We start from the raw sequence: 21,989 nt of genomic DNA on the forward strand, positions 1-21,989 counted from the left end.
ATTGTACTGCGAGCACATGTCTTGACAAAATTTCATCAAACACATTAGATTCATTTAACACAATAATGTCATTATTTGAACCCACAGTGTCAAAATATGCATGTCAAATCCACAAGTCTTGTGATATCATGGCTTCAAGAATGATTGTTGGGTTGCGATGATCACCTCGACAAAATTGACCTTTCCACCCAACCAGACAATTTTTTCATTCTCAGTGCATGCAATCAATGAAACCTAACATACTTGGAAATCCATGTGTCGCTCCCATTTGTAATAGTCGTTCAATGTCTCTGTTATTTGGTTTCCTCGAGTACTCATTCCTAAATATGGTGCAGATGCTTGATACAAATCGCTTCAAGCATTTCCAATGCAGTGGTTTCAGCAATTCAAACATATTCATCCACATTGTTAATAGATGAGCCATAAGCCAATATACGAAGAGCAGTTGTGCACTTTTGCAATGGAGATAGGTCTTTTTGACTTAGTGCATCGATCCTCATTTGAAAGTATTCATCATGATTGTTAAGTGCGTCTATAATTCGAAGAAATACATGCCTTTGCATACAAAACTTTCTTCGAAACCGAGTCTCTGTGTACACAAGATTTGCTGAGAAATAGTCATTAAACAATCGATCATGACCTTCCTTATGATTCTGATGTACCATTCTTCTACTTTGCCTCCGCTTAGTGGTGTTGCCATCTAGTTGATGTTGGCTCTTTAGTATCAACCTAATAATTTCTTCTTCGATTTTGTCTTCCAATTCTTCATCTACCATTTGGTCCAAAGCTTCATCTAAATTGATATTTGGATCCATTACATGGTAACTGAAGTGTTTGAAATAAGAGAAAAATATTGTGTAGTTTGTATGAGAACATGTGAGAATGATGAAACATTGGACATTTATATAGCTTCATTCATAACGACTAGTTTTCCAACCGTTAGTTTTAGAACGACTACTTTTATAACGTTTAGTTTTACAACATAAAATTATGAATTTAAAATATAACAACGACCTACATAGTTAAAATTAAAGATCAAACACAACATTAGTACATAACAACTAAACATTTAATATCCTAGTTTTTTTCCTAATATGGTCACAATACTTTTCGTGGTCTTGGCGTTGTTGTTCGGACATATTAGATTTATCCTTCATGAGGATTTCATACTCCATGTTCTTGTTTACGCCTTTCATGAGCTTCTTTTAACGGAATAAATTTTGATGTATACTTCAAGTTGTGTTTTTTAAAATGCTTTTATTTTTTTTATATTTTCTTATATTTTTATCCTTAATATATTTATCTAATTTCCTTGTTATCCTTTTAAATAAATCATAATATTATTTTTCTTTTATTTTACAATTTTCAACTATTTCAACAACTAATTTTATCGAACACTTATAATTTAATAAGCTACATTTTTAACTTTTAGCTACAAGCTTCAAGCTAGTTTTATCCACATAGTGGATATCTTCCCAAAGACAAACTTGGGAGTTTACTCAATAATCATCCAAAAACACTTTTTCCAATAATTTAGTTTTCTCATTGAATTTCAATGCATTTGGTTATATGAATTAATAAAGGAGAATAAATGAAATAAGAAAAAAATTATTGTTTGATTTGTAAATGAAACTGAAATGAAATAAATGTTTTTAATAAGTTTTAATATTGTTTTAAGCAAAAGTGTGGGCAACAAAAGGATATACTTTTTAGAATAAAAAATACATTTTTTTAATTTGTCAGTATATCTTTATGAGCATTTAATTTGCAATATTTTGTTCTTTAAGGATATCTAAGTTATTTCTATTAAAAAAGGATATCTAAGTTATTTAATGAACATACCTCTTCTTTTTCCTTATTCAACTAAATAGGAAGAAAACAAAATTACTCTTCCTTTTTTAAATTTTTTGTTAAAACAAATAATTAAATTTTTTTCATTTTTTCTTTAATTTTATTTTCTATCATTGATATTTTGTTTTGCTAATGGTGAAAATTTGAGATGAGAGAATGAAAATAGAGAAAATGTTAAAAATTAGATTGGTTTGGTTGAGATGAATATACTACTGCTAACCTTTTGATATGAAAAGAAAGAGAAATAACACATTTTTTATGCAAAATCATCCACCATATTTATTGTAGTTATATTCAATGTATTAACATTTTTTTCCTAATTTTATTCCCACCACTTTTTTAATGTGTGTATGTGTTAATTTATCTATAGGTAGGGAAATTTTAAAATATATTATAATTATTTATGCTAGATTGATATGACATAAACTAATCCATTATTAATCAAGTCAATCTGATTTAGGTTTAACAACAAAATTACATAATTCTGACTCAACAAGAGTTTGTTTTACTATTTATGCTACATTTTTTTCTCTCACATTTTTTTGTCACAATAGGCATTACTTTTTCTCACTTTGAGACACTCAAATCACTATATTTTCTCTCCACATAACACATTCACACTCACACACATTACAATCCTTCACTTATCCTTTTGATACATCTTATAATTATTAAATTTTAAAATTATAAAATATCACTTAAACAATAAATATAATTTTAGTGATTATAATACCAATAAAAAAAATTAACTGAAATATCTCTTTATTAATTTTAACATTTTATAGTATTAAACTATTTATTATGATGCATTTAATTATTTAAAAAATTTTAAGTCTATAACATTTCATATTCAACATAATTATTGATTTTCAAAATTTTAAAATAGAATCTTAACAAAGAAAAATATAATTTTTGTAAAGAAAAATTTAATATTAGTCTCATTAATTTTTAAAATTTATATTACTAAATTATCTAATATGATTTCTGTTGAATTTTTAACAACTTTTAACCTGAATTAGAGGAGAGATTAAAAAATATTAATGATGAGAAATAGTTTAGTTTTTTAATTTAATTACTAATTTAAAAATATTTAAACTGTAACTTTAAATTACATTATTCTTAAATTTATATTTATAAAATATTATTTAAAGATAATGAAATATAATTCCAATGCATATAATTTTAGTAAAGAATTATATTTAATTATAAACTCTCCTTATTAATTGAAAACTTAATTTTTAAATATTTATTATATTGCATTTATTTATTTTAAGAAATTATTAAATCTGTAACTTTCAATGTTTTACATAATTGTATTGACTTTTAAAATCATAGAAAATTTTCACTTCAACAATAGTAATAAAGTATGATTTAGTGAATATAATTTTAGTTAAAAAAAAAATAATCGTGAACTCCACATATTAATTTTCAAAAATTTATTTGTTAAAATATTTATTTAGAATTCAGGTGTGTAGATGTTTTTAAAAAATGTTTTCTGTCAAAATGATATCATTAAAATTTACAAGTAAAGAAAGTAAAATATTATAATTTATGTAATTAAACACAATCAATCATAAATGTTTTCAATATTAAAATAATATTTAATCATTTTGTACATTTAAATATTATTTATTAAATATTAAAAGCAGTAACTTTTAATTAATTGTATAAATTCATATATTTATATTTTATAATATAATTTTAAAACTAATTATTAAAAAAGTAAACTGTCTCATCATCACTTTCTCAACTACTTTGTCGTTTTCATTATCACCCTTCATTTAATTTAGTCTTTACAAATTAAATTAATAAATAAGATCTCGCATTCTCTCTCATATCATTTTCATCTCATGTATATATACCATTTGTGTTTGAGCGTTGAAGGCATTGACATGCAACAAAGGCATTGAGAGATATCATCATCGATGACGGTGGTGGAAGAAAGAGAGGCAGTGTTGGCATGTAGTGACAAGAACATGAAGATAGGGGCGACGATGTGGGACTTGGAAACAGGAGAAAAATTGTTTCACATACCAACATGTGCCTCGCCACCTTTTGGCTTCTTGTGCTTGAGAAACCGTTTCCTTGTGGCGTCTCAATCAAACAAACTCGGGTCTGTTGGCGACGGAGCCATTGCAATTTGGTCTTTCAACAAGGTAACATTTTTTAACACCTGAAACTCTTCATCCCAACAACTTATATTTATTTTTTATTTGAGTTTTTATGTGCGTGTGTGTGTGTATATATATATATATATATATATATATATATATATATATATATATATATATATATATATATATTGGATTAACCAATAATGGTTGGCGTTAGTCACTTGTGCCTCTTAATCAAGTGGTCTAAAGTTTGAATCATGATTAACCATTGGGTATCGAATAAATTATGTTAGGAGGAAAACATTTACCATGTGTACACTCATAGTCTTTGACTAAAACTTGTCACTGCTTTTAAAAAGAGAAACAACTCTGTATCAATAACATATTGAAAGAAAAAAAAACCGTACCGCATATTATTCTGAAGTTTTGAAAAGTTCATTTATAGATATTCTTGCATTTTAGTGAGTAAATCACATGGTTATTAGCTTTTTTTTGCAACATAAATAATAATAATCAGCTATTTGATATGCATGTATGTCACTTCATGTTCATGGGAAAATATCGTACTTAAAATATCATTCAAATATCTTAAACATATAATGGGGCATTGTTAGCACGCATATAAAGTTTACTTTAATGATTTTTGTATTTCAAGAAGGATTAGTCTTAGATAATTGATTTCGGAAAAAAAACTTAGATGTTGCTCTTTAGGTAATATTGACGTTTTTCAATCATGATTAGAATTTCATTTGGGTATAGTCCACATAAGAAAGGTTTGTATTTATGATTAACATGGATTTCCTATGTAAAAATCTAATTTTAATAAATAAAAAAGGTTTCCATTTAAGATTAACATAGATTTCCTATGTAAAACTCTATTTTTAATTGAAGAACAATAACAAAAGAACTTAAACAAATGTATTTAGATCTTCTCCATTGACTCTTAGGTCAACCACTAAGAAACTAGTTTCTATTTTGGTTGGTAAAGTATGTTCAACATTTCTATACAAGAAATATATATGTTTACTTTTTAAATTAATTTTTCAATCTCCAAATTAGTTTCTCATATAATTGTTATTGACTTCTCAAGTCAAATTAAGACATGTGATTTTTTTTTTGCAACATATATATTTTAAGGTAGAGGATATTTCATTTTGGAGAAAAAAGTGTGTACATGATCCTATTCTAAACCTAGCAACACTGGACTTCAAAATTTTGAATCTTTTTCGTCACACTTTAAAGATTGATTTGACTTTCAAAATATGAAATAAAATACATCTAATAATTAATGTTATTTCTAGAGAGGTGCTTGCATAGTCAACATTAATCAGTACATGAGAGAAATTTTAGAAAAACATCATATTCTTTTCTCATTATTGAAATGTCTAAACTTGCGTGAGTCTTTTAAGACATGTCATGAGAAAAGGATAAAAATCAGATGTAATTTTATAGGAGTTTTTGGTGTTATTGAATCATAATTGGAGTTTCACCTTGGTAATAATGTAATAGAGATTTTCACTAAAGGTTAGCATGGCTTGGTTGCATTGGACTTCAAAAATTTTGAATATTTTTTACCACGGTTTAAGATTTGACTTGAATTCCAAACAATTATTTATGAAATAAACGCATCATAATTAATGATATTCTTTCAAAGATACTTGTAAAGTTAACTGCAATCAATACATGATAAAAAATTTTGAAACGCGTCTTTTTTTTCCTTTGTATTATTGAATCGTTTTTGTTCTTTTTAAAACATGTAATGAAAATAAGAACAAAACTTGTATGCAATTTCATGTATTTTTGGTGTTATTTTCCAATTAAAATTGGAGTTTCACCTCAATAATCCACGTAGTAAAAGATTTCATTAAAGTGCAACACAAATTATCAAGGTGTAACTCTAATTTTGATTGAAAAATAGTACCAAAACATCTATGAAATTACATCTAAGTTTTGTCACACTATTAACGAAGGCTATTTAATTTTGGAGAAAGAAATACATACATAACCCTAATTTAAAGTTGGTTGCATTAGACTTCAAAATCTTGAATATTTTTTTGTCATAGTTTAAGTATTGATTTTAATTTTGAAAGATTAAATATAAAATAAACGCATCATGGTTAATGTTATTCCTACAATGTGCTTGCAAAAGTTAACTATAATCAATACATGATAGAAATTTAGAAACATAATATTTTTTTCTTCATATTTTTGAATTTTCTAAACTTGTTTGTGCTTTGTAAGACACACCATGAAAGTAAGGATTAAATTTAGATGTAATTTATGTTTTTTTATGCTATTCTATAGTTGAAATTGAAGTTTTACCTCAATAATTAAAGGGTTGCATGGAAGGTCAACATAGATTATCATGGTAAAACCTCAATTTTTGATTTGGAAACGGCACAAAAAAATATATGTAGAATTACATCTAAGTTTTGTCATATTCTAAGTGAAGGCTATTTAATTTTGGAGAAAAAGATTGCATGCATGACCCTAATTTCAACAAGTTGCATTGGACTTCAAAATCTTGAATTTTTTTCATCATAGTTTAAGGGTTGATTTGAATTCCAAAAGAATAAATATGAAACAAATGAACCATAATTAATGCTATTCCTACGCAGAAGCCTGCATAGTCAACACTAATTAATATGGGATAAAAATCTTAGAAAATAAATTTTTTTGCATCAATCAATTCTCTAAGGTTGTTTGTGCTTTTTAAGGCATGTCATGAAAATAAGAATAAAACTTATATGTAATTTTTTAGGTGTTATTCTCTAAGCATAATTAAAATTTCACCTCAATGTTAAGGGGTGACAAAGTGGACCAAACACAATGGGTCAACCCACCTAGCCCACAAAAAATGATAGGATAATTATAGGGTGGATTAGGTGGTTCAATACATCAATCCACTTAACCAACCAATTTGACGGATCACTAACGAATGTGGGTTAGCCTATCGTCTAATTATTATTTTTTAAATGTGTTGTTACTATTACTTTTACTTGTGTTATGTTGATGCATGGTTTTTAATTGGTCAGTATAATTCATGTTAAATTATTTATTTAAGTGTTTAGTATTTTTCAACGTACATATTTGTTAATTATTATTATTAGTTTGTTTAATAAAATAAGAAAATTTATATTCTAATTTAGGCTAAATTATTACTACTTTAGGTCCTCTAACTAAATTCAAGCTAGTGTTATGAAATGAAAGGCTTTAACTTTTTTTTCTATTTCTTCTTTTTTGTTATTATTAATTTTGTTGGATTAGCTCACTGGCCTATTAGCCCACCTATAAATGAGTTGGGTTGTGGCTCATTTCTTAGGCAGAGTGAGCCAAAACGAGGTGGATTGACTTGTATTTAGCCTCCCCTACATAGTAATACACATAATAAATATTCATATTAGGTCAACATAGATTATTAAAGTGAAACTCCAATTACCATTGGAGAGCATTGCCAAAAACATTTATGGAATTGCATGAGTTTTGTTCTAAAAATAGTAACTTTCATTTCATCATGTAAATATATGAATTTACTTTAATATTTTGTCTCTTATGAGCTCCTTGAAAGACACTTTAAAACTTGTAAATTTGTTTGCTTGGCTTTTGATTCTTTAAACTTGTAGGGTAACTATTGTGATTTCAACCACAATTCTTAGCACCAATAACTAGGGACCTAGAAAAATATATGAATTTTCTTTCACTAACTAAGACTTGTATTGCTTGATGATAAGTATTCATAGCCAAATCTTGTCTGCTTTCTTTTGGAAATGCACATATGTTGCAAATACATATATTTTCAATCCCATGCAAATATCAAGGAAGTTTGCCTTCTTACTATGTTGGAGAAATCTTCATTGAAATTCTGGTTGATTGTTCCCTAACCCAAAGTTTATAATGTACTAAAAAAATTGTCCTTACATGGTATATCTCGATGGTATAAGTTACATGTTTAGATACCAACAAGGTCTAACACAATTGATAGATAGTTGAGTTCCTTAAACATATTGACAAGGTGACAAGGGATCAATTTCCTCACTATGCTATGGGGAAATGGATCCTCTAATGTTAAAATTTTACATTTATTTCTCTTCACAAACATTAACAAATTTTGATAAGACTCCACTTATTTAATATTTATGAAGAAAGAGGCACAAAATTTTCAAATGACCAAGTAATGTAAAACTTTGTCAAGAAATTGATCATTCATTCTCATATGTTTAGAACCTTCATGCCTTTGGCGGGGAGTCAACATGGGAGGGTTATATTCCTCTACACCTAGGTTTAAGCCTGGACCCTTCTCTATATTTTAATAGCTACAAAGAAAAAGATAAATGATTAGAATTCAATGGTCTTATTGTTTTATAATGACTAGACATACCCTTTGTATGATAAGGAAATTATTTGACAAGCATCAATGGTGCTTACGACTTTCATGTCATGTCATGATTGTCATGACAAATCAATAATTTAATGGAAGAATTACCTCTGGACATTTTTACAAGAAACAAATTATAGTGTAAAATATAATGTCACTTTTTCTTATAGAAGTGATTATAGGTAGTATCTTATTATCCTACCTTTTTAAAAATTCAAAATTTTTTTGTTAAAAATTTCATTTTTACATGTATATTATTGTTTCCACTTTTCAGCCTCAACAACCACTTTTGAATTACACGGTGGAGGCTATTGGGCCACTTTCTTGTACAAATGATGGCATATACCTCGTGGGAGGAGCTTTGTCCGGAAAGGCATATCTTTGGGATGTATGTATAAACATCTTAAAAAATTCTATTTCCTCGATTAATAACTTTCAGTTCAACAATCTATGTTTTTATTTACATCATCATAAAGATATTGCCTATAATTCTAGCTTAAACTGACTAAACTTTGCCTTTGGTCCTAACACTCTTTTGTATGAGCTTTCATGTGAGACTTAGATGAACACTTGTTTTTGGTAAAATCCTGATATATTGTGAATTGTAGGTGACCAATGGAAAATTACTGAAGACTTGGAAGGCTCATAATAAATCTTTAAATTGCATGCTATTTTCAGATGACAATTCTCTTCTTTTTTCTAGTTCATCTGATGGAATGATATGTGTTTGGCCCATGATTAGGTAAAAGAATGAATTTACTTCCTTAGACAACTTTTGGCCCCACGAGTATATGTAATAACATAATAAGTATTAAGCACCTTTGCATTGATGCATTTGTTTTATTTGATTTGATGGAAGTCTATTAGATGTAGAAGATACAAGAAGCTCGCCACCTCCATTGCATTGTTTTTTAGGGCACATGTCTTCCATAACTGGGCTTTTAACTACACCAAATAGTTACTTATCAAGATTAGTATCAAGCTCCCTTGATGGCACATGCAAGGTGATGAAACTTTTTTGCATTTAAACTCTTACTCCTACAAATTGTAAGATTTTCATGATATGAGATTTCTATTTGTCATAGGTTTGGGATTTTATCTCTGGAATGCTTGTGCAAACTCACGTTTATCCTTTTGCAATAACTTCCATCACCCTTCACCAAAGGGAAATGCTCTTATTTTGCGGAACAGAAAAGGGAACAATAATTGTTAACAAGCTTGATGTTGGTCAGGAAGAAGGTTTTTCCATTGTCAATGAAAGCCAACAACCACTTGAATTGAAAGGACACAAGTAAAATATATATAGTGCTTGGAGCTTTTCATCTTGCATTATTTATTAAGGATATGTTTTCATCGCGATATGTTTGATTAGAAGCCACATATAAACTACAAAGTAGAAACAAAAACACTTAATTTTGAACTTTTTGTGAGTTGTCATTGCATAATTATTTCCCAAACATGTAAATTTAAATATTAAAGTTACTTCCATTCATACAAAATTAAATGGTACTATTGGATATTGTTTCAAATGCATTGATTTAGAACCCATTTGTTTAGTAGTAGAGAGCAACCTACTTTGAGTGGTTAAGTTTTGATCCTTGCTTCCAACCTAAATTTAAGTTATGTTCATATATTGAGGTTGAATATAATCTACTTAATTTTTTTTAACTATGTAGTGGAGCCATTACTGCCTTAACCTCTACTCGAGCATGCTTAATATCTGCCTCAGAAGATTGTTCTATCTGTGCTTGGGATATCTTTAGTTGGAAAAGGATTCAAAGGTTCAGTATTCAAAAAGGTAATATAACCTATCTTGTTGCATTATTATTCGTACCAATTTTATGGCTTGAGAAAGTTGGTAGCCAATTGAGAATTTATAAAATATTTATTGGGGTAAAATGGAATTTCGAAGATCATCCAATATGCACTTACACAAATGTCAATTTGTATAGTCCTTAATATTGATGATCAATGTTTTAGTGCAAAGTTACAAAATCCATACATTAAGTTGATGATTTTATTAAAAGCAGGGAAAGTAACTAATCTTGTGATAGTTTCACGGTCCTCGTTGCTCCCTACACCAAACCACCGAAGAGTCCCCAATCAGTATCATGTTTCTCAGCTTGAAAAGTATCCCCAGCTAGTCAACTCATTTAAGGGAACTACCACTCTTCTTTCCTTACGTCCACTCTACACAGGAATTCAAACCGACATTGATATGGAAAGTATTGGTTTATTGAAACAAAAGATTTCTAGTTCACAGGTTTTTCCTTCTTTCCCTAAATAACCTCCATTTATTAAAACATGTCAATGTAACCTACATGCAACATTTTGCTTTTTTTTTGCAACTTACACATGAATAAGTAATTAGTAATAACTAGTCAAGATTACTTGATCCTTTATAATTAACCCCATCAAAAGAAAACAATAATATTTGTCACTACATATTTGTATAGTTAGAGATATAAGCAACTCAACACTAGGGATTTTTGTAATTTGTTATAATGTGTGTTGGTTGTGTATGCATGTTTTCAGCAATTGCAAATGTGTTTTCATTGTTATTTCTTTTGGACAGAAAGGAGATCTGCCTATGGCCATGACAATGCAAATGAAAATGGAAGCAAATGTAGAGAGTCGAGTATTGGCGACAAACATGGCAAAGCATGTTATGGTGATAAACAAACAATTGCAGTCAAAATTATTGGGTATGATGCAACACAGATTGTTTCGTACAAACAACATTAACTTGCCAAAAGCTAGTAGAAAAAAGTTCAAAATTCAAAGTCTAATGCAGGAAGAGGAAAGTCATAAACCTTAGCTAAATTATTTTTAAAAGTCATTTGCACTTTTATATTTCATATAAACTTGAGGTCTTCATCTTCAAAATCAAATAACTAGACCTTTACTTTAGGTGGTTTATGTTCCAAGTATGTTTCTAGAGTTATGGTTTGACTTTTTGCTCCGTAGATCTAGCTTTGTTTTTATATATGAAATGCTAATGATTTTGCATTGCTCTTTAGTTGAGTTGGTGTTATGGAATAGAGGATGAAGATTAGTAATATTATTTTATATATGTAACGATCTTGAGATACACATTTATACGTGGGAGTCTCATTATCAAATTAAACGGGACAAATCCCAACTAGACAACAAATTGGTTTATCAACTTCAACGGTTCGACATTGTAAATACACATATTTGTTGCATAAAATTAAATTAGAGGAATGCTAGCGACACTCTTTTGATGTAGAAGCGAGACTTATCAAAATTGATAATTTTCAATAAATTTCAGCCAGTTATAGAATAGGGGTTAGAAAGAGTGTGAAAGACAACTAGTATTCCTCGTTAAGTTGTATATAGATACACACACAGTGGGGAAATAAATTTTTATGTTTGGTGCACAAAGATAGATAATTGGGTATGATAAATTTTTCAGGGTTTTAAATATTTTAATATTTTGAATATTTTATTTAAGTTAACAAAAAAAACAATTGCACCATTTTTTTTAAAGCATAACCAGCTGAATAACAATCCATTGATAAAATTTCAAGTGTCTTAAACAAAACCAACAATGATACTATAAGAGTAAGTACGACATTCTCTTTAGATTAAATTAACTCACAAAAATTACTATACTACTATAGATAGATTTGATACAAAACATATGGAACTTGAATAACAAATCAAATCCTAATAGCCCCATTTGTTAGTGACACTTTACTCTTCTTCGATGGTTGTTTCATTGTTTTTCTTGTTATGCTTCCTCGTGTACCTTTGGTTCCTCATAAACTATGGATCAATCCCTTTGGAGTTTGGTGGAAGTGTGGCGATGCCTCTTCGGCTTTTTGATGCCATTCTTGTGGGCCTTGTAGGATGGGTTGTGAGTAGTGTGATTCTTTGACTTTGTCATCTCGTAAACCAAGATTCACCTCATCATTGACTTCACTAGCAGCAACAAGTTCTTCTTAAGGTTCTCTAGCCACAAATGCCTCCCGAAGCCCCTCGTCCACTGCTACTTCGCACAACTCGTCTCCATGCTCTGCTTCTGCCATTGCCACGACGTCGCCCATTGCAACCTCAAGCCACAAAACCTCCTCCTGGATGGTGCCGATGACCTGAAGGTCTTCGACTTTGGCCTCTCTGCCTTCCATGAACACCTCCATGACAGACTCCTCCACACTATTTACAACACCCTAACCTTCACCGCGCCAAAGATCCTCTATTGTGTCGGCTACGATGGCTCAAAGGTCAAGCTTGATCCTGCGATATCATCCTTTACAAACCTCTTTGCCGACCACTTTAATCAAATACTCTCTAAAACTAGTTTTCTCCCTACAATGACGCCAACATTGACAGACCAACCAATACTCAACAAATCATAATTAAATAAGTTAAAAAAATCTTAACCTTAGGGCAAATAAGACAATAACATTTTTGTTAACATTTTGTAATAAAATAATTAATAATAAAGAAGGGGCATAGAAGTAAAATACATCATGACTATTAAAGAATAATAACTAGTACAAAAGGTTGTACGGACCAAATATAGTCGTTCAATATAAAAATCATTAATCTGATGGTCAATGATCGAGTTATTTGTCTTTGTACACTAAATACAAAAAGAATTTACTTTCCCACCATAATTTGCACACACACACACACATATATATATATATTAAAAATATTTATACCCTTAACGTTTGTGCTCGAAGCTGACTTCAACTCTTCAAGAGTCAAGAGATATCCTTTTCACTTTTTAGATTTTAGGCGAAAACAAAATACAAAATGGAGCCAAACACAAATAGTAAAAATTAAAAAAAGTGACATTTTTTTACATGCGACATTTGTTCTATAATTTTTTTAATTTAAAATATACATAATCAATATTAAATTCTTTCACTCGTATTCACCAAATATATATATATATATATATATATATATATATATATATATATATATATATATATATATATATATTCACACATCTTTGTAATGTGAGAGAAAACAAGACAAGAAAAGCAAAAGGCTAAAATCTCATGTGAGGCATATTTATGACATCCGCAAGAAGTAGTTGCTACATCTCTCTAGGTGATTGCTCTAACTAACTCGCATAACTCAACCCCAATATTGGGTCCTTCTTTGCAAGGAAGTTAGCACAAAAGTTCTCTTTTCTAAGAGAATGAACAAAATCTAGCCTCCAATCTTCCATCAAGAAATCTTTGATATTTATCACAATGGTTGCATATATATGACAATCATTGATGCCCTGCTTGACAAGCTTGATGACATTAAGCGAATATGAGAAACGTAGAGAACATTATCACAATCCATACCCCAAGCTAACTCTAACCCTTCATTGGAATAACTATTTTGAACATGTGTTTTAGAATTTTATTTTTGACAAAATGTTTTATCCTAATATCATGAATTGACCATTTGATTATATTTTCATTTTTTTGTTTTTGATTATTTTCAAATATATTTTTATTTTTTTAAAAATCTAATTTGATTAAAATAATAGCTAAAAATTTTATTTCTCAACCATCTTAAACTACTTGTTCTTTTATCTTTATTTGTATGGTTGATTTTCTTAATTACTTATCTCTTTCAAGTTATTATTATTATTTTTATTTTTAAATTAAATTTTAATATATTTAAAATAAATCATTAAATAGTTAAAATTAACCTTGTATCTTGAAATTAATTATTTATTATAAATCTAAAATATATTTGTATCTTAATTATAATATATATTATAAATTTAATTATATAAAATACTAGTACTATTTTAGTCATTAATATAATACGTGAGAATATTTTATGGGTAAATTTAATTTGATATGTATCGTGTTTTGAATCAATAATTTTTTTTTAAAATTATATCTTAAAATCTCATTAATTTATTTTGAAAGGACTAAATTGATCTAAAACTAAGACTAAAGAATCAAAATAAATATTTTGAAAGACAAATAACTAAAAGAAATTTTTTAAAAAAATAAAGGAAAGGAATTATCATTTTTTATCCATTAAATAACACGGAATGCATAAAAAAATAAAAACCTAATGGACTCAGGATTAGGAAAAGTTAAATTACAATTAGAGACTGACATAAAGCTGTGACGGTGTGACTTGAAAACCCTTCGTTTCTTGCAAGACGCCGCTCAAATACACTTTTAATAGAACTCTCTCACAGTTTCACTCACTGACTGAACTTGTGTTGTTTTTGCAACAATGGCTCAGTTGAAAGCTTCCCCTGCGTGTTCAACCCGTGCCACTGCTCCCTCATTTCATACAACAGGTCCCCTTTTTTCCGATTCTGTTTCCTTTTCGAGTTCCAACTTCATCATCACTCCCTTGCTTAAAATGTTATGTTTTGAACGATGACACAAACTGAAAAACCCCGAGTTTTTAAATGCTAACAAATCTTGGGCAGAGGAACTTTCCTTTCATTCATTTTCATTGATATTGTAAAGTTTTCTCAAGTTTAGAGCTTTTGCAGCACTCGTAAAGGAAGATCAATGATTCATTATGTATGCTTAACAGTTCTCCTTTTTTGTTTTTTTTCTTCCGTTGATTTCTATTATTTGCAGGGCACCTGTATCATCATTTCTGGAAGGCAAAACCTTCGTCATTCAAAGAGGTGATTCTTAAAAGCTAAAACTTTAGTCTTTACAAACACACCCATGACCCCACTTATGTTCTTCTTTTATTTTTAATTTTGGTATCTTTTTGGTTTTTGTGGGTGCTATGTTGGCCTTATTTTGGTATTTGGATTTCTGTGCTGTTTGTAGTTGGGGCTAAGAACAAGCGTTGGTGCCAATAAACTTCAAGGTAAGATTTTTTTGTCTCAATTGTAGCCCCATTTCCCCACCTGGAAGGCGTTACCTTTATTCACTTGATTTATAAACTCGACTTATAAGAGCTTATCTAAGTGATTACTAAGCACACACATATAGTACAAGAGTGACAAAACAACCCAATATATTGGGGGGCTTGGGGACCGGCCTTCATCTGTTGTTAGTGTTTTGTATTGTATTCTTCATCTGTTGTAATTGACTCATTTGTTTTCACTTGTGTTTTAAAAATCAGCATTCCTTACCAAAATTATGTCATAACAGCAGTAGACGTTTGAGGCACATTGTGTTCGGCACATGAAATATGGATTTGGAGCTATTTGATATATTTAAGTTTAGTGTCTGTAATGATATTAAAATTTCTTGACATGCAGTTATTAAAGCAGCTGCACGCAGTGATACAGAGGTAGTTTCTGAAACCACAAAGGCTGGTGGCCTACGTGGAAAATTGAATAAGGTGGTGTTGGCTTACAGTGGTGGCTTAGACACATCAGTCATTGTTCCATGGCTGAGGTATAGATGTTGTCCCCCTTTTACCCCCATTTTTCTGCTAGACTTAAGTTGTGCTTTTGTAATATTCGATTTTTCCTCTCCCTTATATATTCTGAAATCTGAATGACGAATAGTCGAATCCTTATGGACTTAGAGATCAAGTTTTTTTAACTTTTTTTATTTTTATTTTTGTTTTTTATTTTTTAATTACTGATTCCTCTCTAGAAAAGAATGTTTAAATTTTTCTTAGAATGTATAAATAGAGATCAGAGGCCATTTTGAGAATGTATAGGTGAATTGATGTGTTTTTAACTAAAAACGGCTGTAGTTTTGCAGTAAACCATGGGAGCTAAAATTGGTGATTCTTATCCCTGTCAATTTACCTGTTACTTTGTATTCTTATTTTAATATTTTATTTAATGTGGCTGATAAAAAAAAATATTTTATTTAATGATTTTCGTGTTGCAGAGAGAATTATGGTTGTGAAGTTGTTTGCTTCACTGCTGATGTTGGCCAAGTATGTTGTGTGTTTTTTTAATTTATTTCTGTAATCAAGTTTTTAAACCTCTGACTAGGGAAATTGTTTGATCCAATTTCCTGTTTAAATGCTGCATCTGTTTCATAACAAAACTAAATTTTATAGGGTATAAAGGAATTGGAAGGTTTAGAACAGAAAGCCAAAGCCAGTGGAGCCTGTCAATTAGTGGTAAAAGATTTGAAGGAGGAATTTGTCAAAGATTATATATTTCCTTGCCTGCGTGCTGGTGCAGTTTATGAGAGGAAGTATTTGCTTGGGACCTCAATGGCTCGCCCTGTAATTGCGAAGGTACTTCTGCTTGAAGTTTGATATATTCATCTTCCTTGGTAAAGCCATTTCTTCTGTTAGCTCTTAGTGCATTGTTCACTCTTTTTATATTGAAGAAAAATCATAATGATAATGATAGTGGAATGTACTTATCTTTTTTTCCCTCGTTATATAACATATATTGATTGATACCTGCTGACTGATAGGCCATGGTTGATGTTGCCAAAGAAGTTGGAGCTGATGCCGTTTCCCATGGGTGTACAGGGAAAGGAAATGATCAGGCATGTCTTACTATTATGCTCTCATAACACTAAGTCATGCCCATTTTTTTTTTTATTCTTACACATTTCTATATAAACTTTTAGGTTCGATTTGAGCTCACTTTCTTTGCTCTAAACCCCAAGCTCAATGTTGTGGCTCCATGGAGGGAGTGGGATATTACAGGTAGAGAAGATGCTATTGAGTATGCTAAAAAGCATAGTATACCTGTTCCTGTGACAAAGAAATCCATATATAGCAGGGATAGGAATCTTTGGCACCTTAGCCATGAGGTATGTTTTACAGTTATCTTTAGTATAGCTCTAGTTGTAGTGTTGAAATTAGCTATATCTAATGATTTGTCATTTTTTAGGCCCAAGCATTCATTGAATTTAAGCCTAAGCATTCATTTGAGGCTAGTTGTTTAGTGTGAATGAATGATAGTGTTTATTGTGTGAATAAATGGAATGAAATGTCCTATTTATGAATGCATAAATGCATTTTAATTCTCGGATTAGATATTACACTCGTTAACTATTTATGTCATGTACTTTTTTCTTGAATAAACCATCATTTTCTCTTCCAGAATACAAGCACCATCACTTTAGCCCACAAGATATTAATAATAAACTTAGTCCCTCAATAATTTAAAGTGTCATCATTTAAAGTTTCAAGGAATCCAATAATGTTTTAGAAGTCTCTAGAACATGTGAATCATCAACATGATTTCTATGCTGTATTGCAATAAGTTGCCACACTTTATCTTGATCTAGCATTATGCTTTATTTACTTTAGCTCCAAAACTATTTTGGAAATGACATGTTGCTGTTTTCTGATATATGCAATATGTAACACTAAAGGGAGATATTTTGGAAGACCCGAGTAATGAACCTAAAAAGGACATGTACATGATGTCTGTAGACCCAGAGGATGCTCCTGATCAAGCAGAGTAAGCTTGTTTCTTGTGATTTCACTTTATAATATAGCCTCCAATTTTCTGTTCTACTTTTAAAGATTTAGTACTGTACATTTTTGAAAGAATGCATTATGTTTTGCAGATATGTGGAAATTGGGTTAGAGTCAGGGCTTCCTGTTTCAGTCAATGGTAAGAGTCTTTCACCAGCGTCTTTACTTGCTGAGCTCAATGAGATTGGTGGAAGGCATGGAATTGGCCGGATCGACATGGTTGAGAATCGGCTTGTAGGTATGAAAAGCCGTGGAGTTTATGAAACTCCTGGGGGAACAATCCTGTTTGCTGCAGCACGTGAGTTGGAGTCATTGACACTTGATCGTGAAACAATACAAGTCAAAGATTCATTAGCCCTTAAATATGCAGAGTTAGTGTATGCTGGCAGATGGTTTGATCCGCTTCGGGAGTCCATGGATGCCTTTATGCAGAAGATCACAGAGACCACAACAGGTTCTGTGACTTTGAAATTGTACAAAGGTTCTGTTACTGTAACCAGTCGTACGAGTCCCTTTAGCTTGTATAGGGAAGACATTTCTTCATTTGAAAGTGGGCAGATATATGATCAAGCTGATGCTGCTGGGTTCATTCGGCTTTATGGTCTTCCAGTGAGGGTTCGAGCAATGCTTGAGCAGGGCATCTAAGATTTCATTTCTCAACATGTACTTGATATAATAGACCATTTTCTTGTTTAGAAAATGTGGATTGAAGCTAGTGGGCACCATGTATTGTTATTAGATCCCTCGAATCCTAATAAAATGAATAATATTTAATATTCATCCTGAATTCAAATCATATATGTTAACAAAGTTCTTTGTTTGTCCGGACTATTGTTATTATTGGTTGTGCTGACTGCTGAGTGAATATGGATAGGATAATATGCAAATAAGTGGTAAATGTAACGAAATTACATGATCCTTGCACTGAAGGTTTCAAATTATTGTGTACACTTTTCTTACAGAAGAAAAAGAATAAAAAAGGAGGTAGCTGTGAGATCATGGTGGCACATTTTGTATGTTTAGTATATGGTTGCTGAAAAAGTACAAGAAGCAGGAAACAGAAGTGGTTGTTTCGTCGGTTACTGTTGGTTCGTGACTTGGTTAGACAAAGCCAACGAGTGAAACCCAATCTGATTTTTTTCTTCCGGCAACTTCTTTTTATTCTATAGAAGGCCTTATTCAGTAGAGTAACAAGCCATGTACCAAAATAACATTCTCTTCTGTTTTTCTACTCTTCCTCTATACTGCTTTCAAATTTCTTTTTACATTTTGCGAGTTATGGCCTTTTTTTTTTTTTATTGGAGACATATGATGATGCTCTTTAACTACCTCTTTCAATGCATTTAACTTTGCTGACTTCTTTACCATAAAGTAAAGGGATGGCAAAAGCAATCCAGTTCCCATAACTAATGGCACCAAGCTTTCATCCTTCAAATACCAAGTTTTCTTGTCTTATCGTGGTTTACTCGGGATCATACCAGAAAAATTGTACAAGAGATGTCCAAGTCCTTAAGATGTCTCCATTTTATTTGGCAACCTCCTGCTCGATTGGTTTCTAGTTACATTTGAATGTGTCAACCTCGTACAACGCAAAATTGAGTGTGAAATAGTTCCTCTAATGTTGTTCTTAGCCAAGCTCATCACTCTTAACTTTTGGGGCCTGCATAGGGAATCTGCATCGATTATGCCACTAAGGTTCAAATTTTCAAGCCTTATATGTACAATATCGGTAGCATTTGAGTTTACATCTTAAACCATTCAAGTTGACCAAGAACGGATGTGATGATGACCCAATCCAGGTAATGTTCAACACGTTTTGAGAGCAACAACACTATGAAACTTGAAGAAAGACTCCGATTCTGATAACTCACGTCCTGTACTGTACATTCTATATAAATAAAAGGACAGCAAAGAAAACCAGTCTCCTCAGAAATACAGCAAAAGTTCAGTCATAGGCTTCATTCTATCCGTAAACTTCTCGTATGTTTCCTTCTTTTTGTTAAATTTCTTTATATTCTTGGCGTGATCTTGTTCCAGTCCTTTGTTTCTTTCTTCAATCATCCTTAGATCTGACTTCTTCTCTTCAATCTGTGCCAAGATTTCTTCAATTTCCTGAGGGAGTACCTTCTGGTTCTCACAAGGAAAACATATAGAAGGGTTCCAAAAAATCCCAAAGAGTCAAGTGTAAAAGCATAAATATATAGAGGAGAGTTACAACAAAATCTACTAAGATTACAAATTGATTCTCCAAATAAAATTTCTAATTATGTATATACTAAACATGATCACATAATAATATGGGATAATAATTACATATAATTACAGATAGATTCTGTTATCTCATCATCTCATTTAAGTGAGTAATATCTCATTTAAGTGAGTAATATAACTAACCAAATAAAGATCATAACATATAGTATGAATAAAAGAATAGACATTTGAATGATGTTCTCTTAGGTATATTATTTTCGAGCCTCATACTCCTAGAACCATGCAATGGTAATGGCGAAATAAATGGGACCCATTAACAGGCTATTCATTGATTTTCTACTATTTGATCCACGTGTGTTATTAGCATAGGCCGAACATTGGAATTATATCTTATTTTAATTTCTCTCTTTTTTCTTCCCGTGTAATGTTTGGTCTAAATCTTAATAATATTAAAATAATACTGTGCTATGAGCGCGGCTAATTAACTTGTTGGCAGCAGGCATCATATTCTGAGAGCTCCACGCAAAAATGAATGTAAACATAAAGCAGATGCAGAAGATAATATTCATGAGAGAGAGAGAGACCGGTAACCAAGGGAGAGAATTCCATTTTCACTTAAAATGCCACCATCTAACGAAACAGCACCATCCTCTATACAGGTTCGGGCAGCCACCATACTCTCTCTTGTTTCGTAAACCTGAAGCTTCTTGAAAAGATTAAATAACACTGTTTCCCGTTATCCAAAACCTGAGGCTGTCATAATCTGCAAGTAATTTATGTCCAGGTCAACCATGTTAACAGCATTACCTATAAAACCTTCTGGAGTTACCCCGTTTGCAATGCTTGCCTTAGAATCATTCCTATGCAACCACCCAGTGTAAGGCCTGTCAAACCAATGCACATGCATAATTTTTTTTAAAGAAATAAAAAACACCTCATCACAGGCCCTAGGCCTATAAAAGTAATCAAATAACAATGAAAATTACAGTCATAATGACTCATGAAGCAATGGAGTACCTTATATCTTCAAAGCAGATAACATGGAAACGCTTACTAATAGCTTTTCCACGAACAGCCGCTTCAGCATGTAAAGCACGCTCATAATCAATTTCTCCCTTTAGATTATATTTCTCAAGGGAACTTGCAGTATCAAAAGATATATAAATTTTAGACCCAGCATTTTATCTTCCCCAAGATATTCCGCCAAGATTCTGCAGATAACTTAACGTAAAACACAACCGGAAGTAAACAAATAGTTAAGAAATCTTATTCTTTATCAACAATATGGAAATGGAAGAATTATTTGTTTTTTCAGTAGTATAAGGGTAGGGGGTGCAGTGTGGCTTACGGGAATGGGGACTAGGCCAATAAGAATCGGACACGTGGTATTTATTTTGTAAGAAAGTGTCGGGATTCGGGAATGCTATTCGGTTGAATTCTCCTTGACCGATGGTGCTACCTGTAATAACCAAAATACTAATAAATGCAAACAAAATGAAAGGGAAGAAAGGAAAGGCAAGAGAAAAAAAAAAGTATGATAATAATTTTTAAATGGTCAAATGTCTTATTTATCATTTATTTTATTTTTTAGGTTTAGTTTGATCTTTCTTTTTTAAAAGGTTTATTTTAATTCTTTATTTAAATTTATTCAAAATAATCATTCTATACATGTAAAATGATGACGTAATGAAATAAAAATATTAACAGCTAAAAATCATTATAAATTATAAGTTTCTTCTTCATCTTTTACTTTGTGCTGCCTGTTAGGAATTTTATAATTTCTAATTAATTAAGTTTCTGCTATGAGACATTATACTAGAATTTATAAGTTATAAGTTTCTGCTATGAGACATTATATTAGAATTTATGATTGATAAATTATTGTAATTGACTTGCTTGTTGTTGCTAACATTAAGTAGCCATCAGGTGTTTATTGAAACAATATCTTTGCAATCTTATTAAGAATTCAACCAAATAAAAGTTTGTTAACATAAGGTATTTGATTGTTAAATAAAGAATCCAGAAAATATAGATTTGTATAGAACATATAGGAACTCATTCCA

General features: G+C 30.7%; 2 protein-coding genes and 1 long non-coding RNA gene across 3 annotated transcripts; 2 read left to right on the forward strand and 1 right to left on the reverse strand.

Moving 5' to 3' along the window:
* The first annotated feature begins 3,776 nt into the window (after positions 1-3,776).
* Positions 3,777-11,158, forward strand: LOC114413805 (protein ROOT INITIATION DEFECTIVE 3-like). Its single transcript, XM_028378335.1, has 8 exons — positions 3,777-4,007; positions 8,615-8,728; positions 8,949-9,082; positions 9,200-9,344; positions 9,426-9,631; positions 10,017-10,138; positions 10,371-10,603; positions 10,916-11,158. The coding sequence occupies exons 1-8, from the start codon at positions 3,777-3,779 to the stop codon at positions 11,156-11,158; spliced, it is 1,428 nt and encodes a 475-aa protein (XP_028234136.1).
* Positions 11,159-14,447: 3,289 nt separating this feature from the next.
* On the forward strand, positions 14,448-18,546 carry LOC114412045 (argininosuccinate synthase, chloroplastic-like). Its single transcript, XM_028375813.1, has 10 exons — positions 14,448-14,638; positions 14,931-14,980; positions 15,132-15,171; positions 15,569-15,707; positions 16,155-16,203; positions 16,330-16,512; positions 16,698-16,772; positions 16,857-17,042; positions 17,610-17,698; positions 17,808-18,546. Exons 1-10 carry the CDS (start codon positions 14,572-14,574, stop codon positions 18,358-18,360), a joined length of 1,431 nt encoding a protein of 476 aa, XP_028231614.1. The 5' UTR covers positions 14,448-14,571; the 3' UTR covers positions 18,361-18,546.
* A 67-nt stretch (positions 18,547-18,613) lies between these two features.
* LOC114412046 lies at positions 18,614-21,154 on the reverse strand. Its single transcript, XR_003666577.1, has 3 exons — positions 20,944-21,154; positions 20,511-20,810; positions 18,614-19,842 (listed from the first exon to the last, which is right to left on the reverse strand). It is a non-coding gene; the product is annotated as an uncharacterized LOC114412046 (long non-coding RNA).
* Positions 21,155-21,989: the final 835 nt, after the last annotated feature.

This window comes from Glycine soja, chromosome 5, assembly GCF_004193775.1.
Source record: "Glycine soja cultivar W05 chromosome 5, ASM419377v2, whole genome shotgun sequence".
NCBI lineage: Eukaryota > Viridiplantae > Streptophyta > Magnoliopsida > Fabales > Fabaceae > Glycine > Glycine soja.

Bases quoted from the DNA above. Each gene is read 5' to 3' on its own strand.
- LOC114412045 (XM_028375813.1), top strand. From the start codon at position 14,572: ATGGCTCAGTTGAAAGCTTCCCCTGCGTGTTCAACCCGTGCCACTGCT. The intron at 16,204-16,329 runs GTATGTTGTGTG...TAAATTTTATAG, and splicing joins TCACTGCTGATGTTGGCCAA to GGTATAAAGGAATTGGAAGG. The intron at 17,699-17,807 runs GTAAGCTTGTTT...TATGTTTTGCAG, and splicing joins GATGCTCCTGATCAAGCAGA to ATATGTGGAAATTGGGTTAG.
- LOC114413805 (XM_028378335.1), top strand. From the start codon at position 3,777: ATGACGGTGGTGGAAGAAAGAGAGGCAGTGTTGGCATGTAGTGACAAG. The intron at 9,345-9,425 runs GTGATGAAACTT...TATTTGTCATAG, and splicing joins CCCTTGATGGCACATGCAAG to GTTTGGGATTTTATCTCTGG. The intron at 10,139-10,370 runs GTAATATAACCT...TATTAAAAGCAG, and splicing joins AAGGTTCAGTATTCAAAAAG to GGAAAGTAACTAATCTTGTG.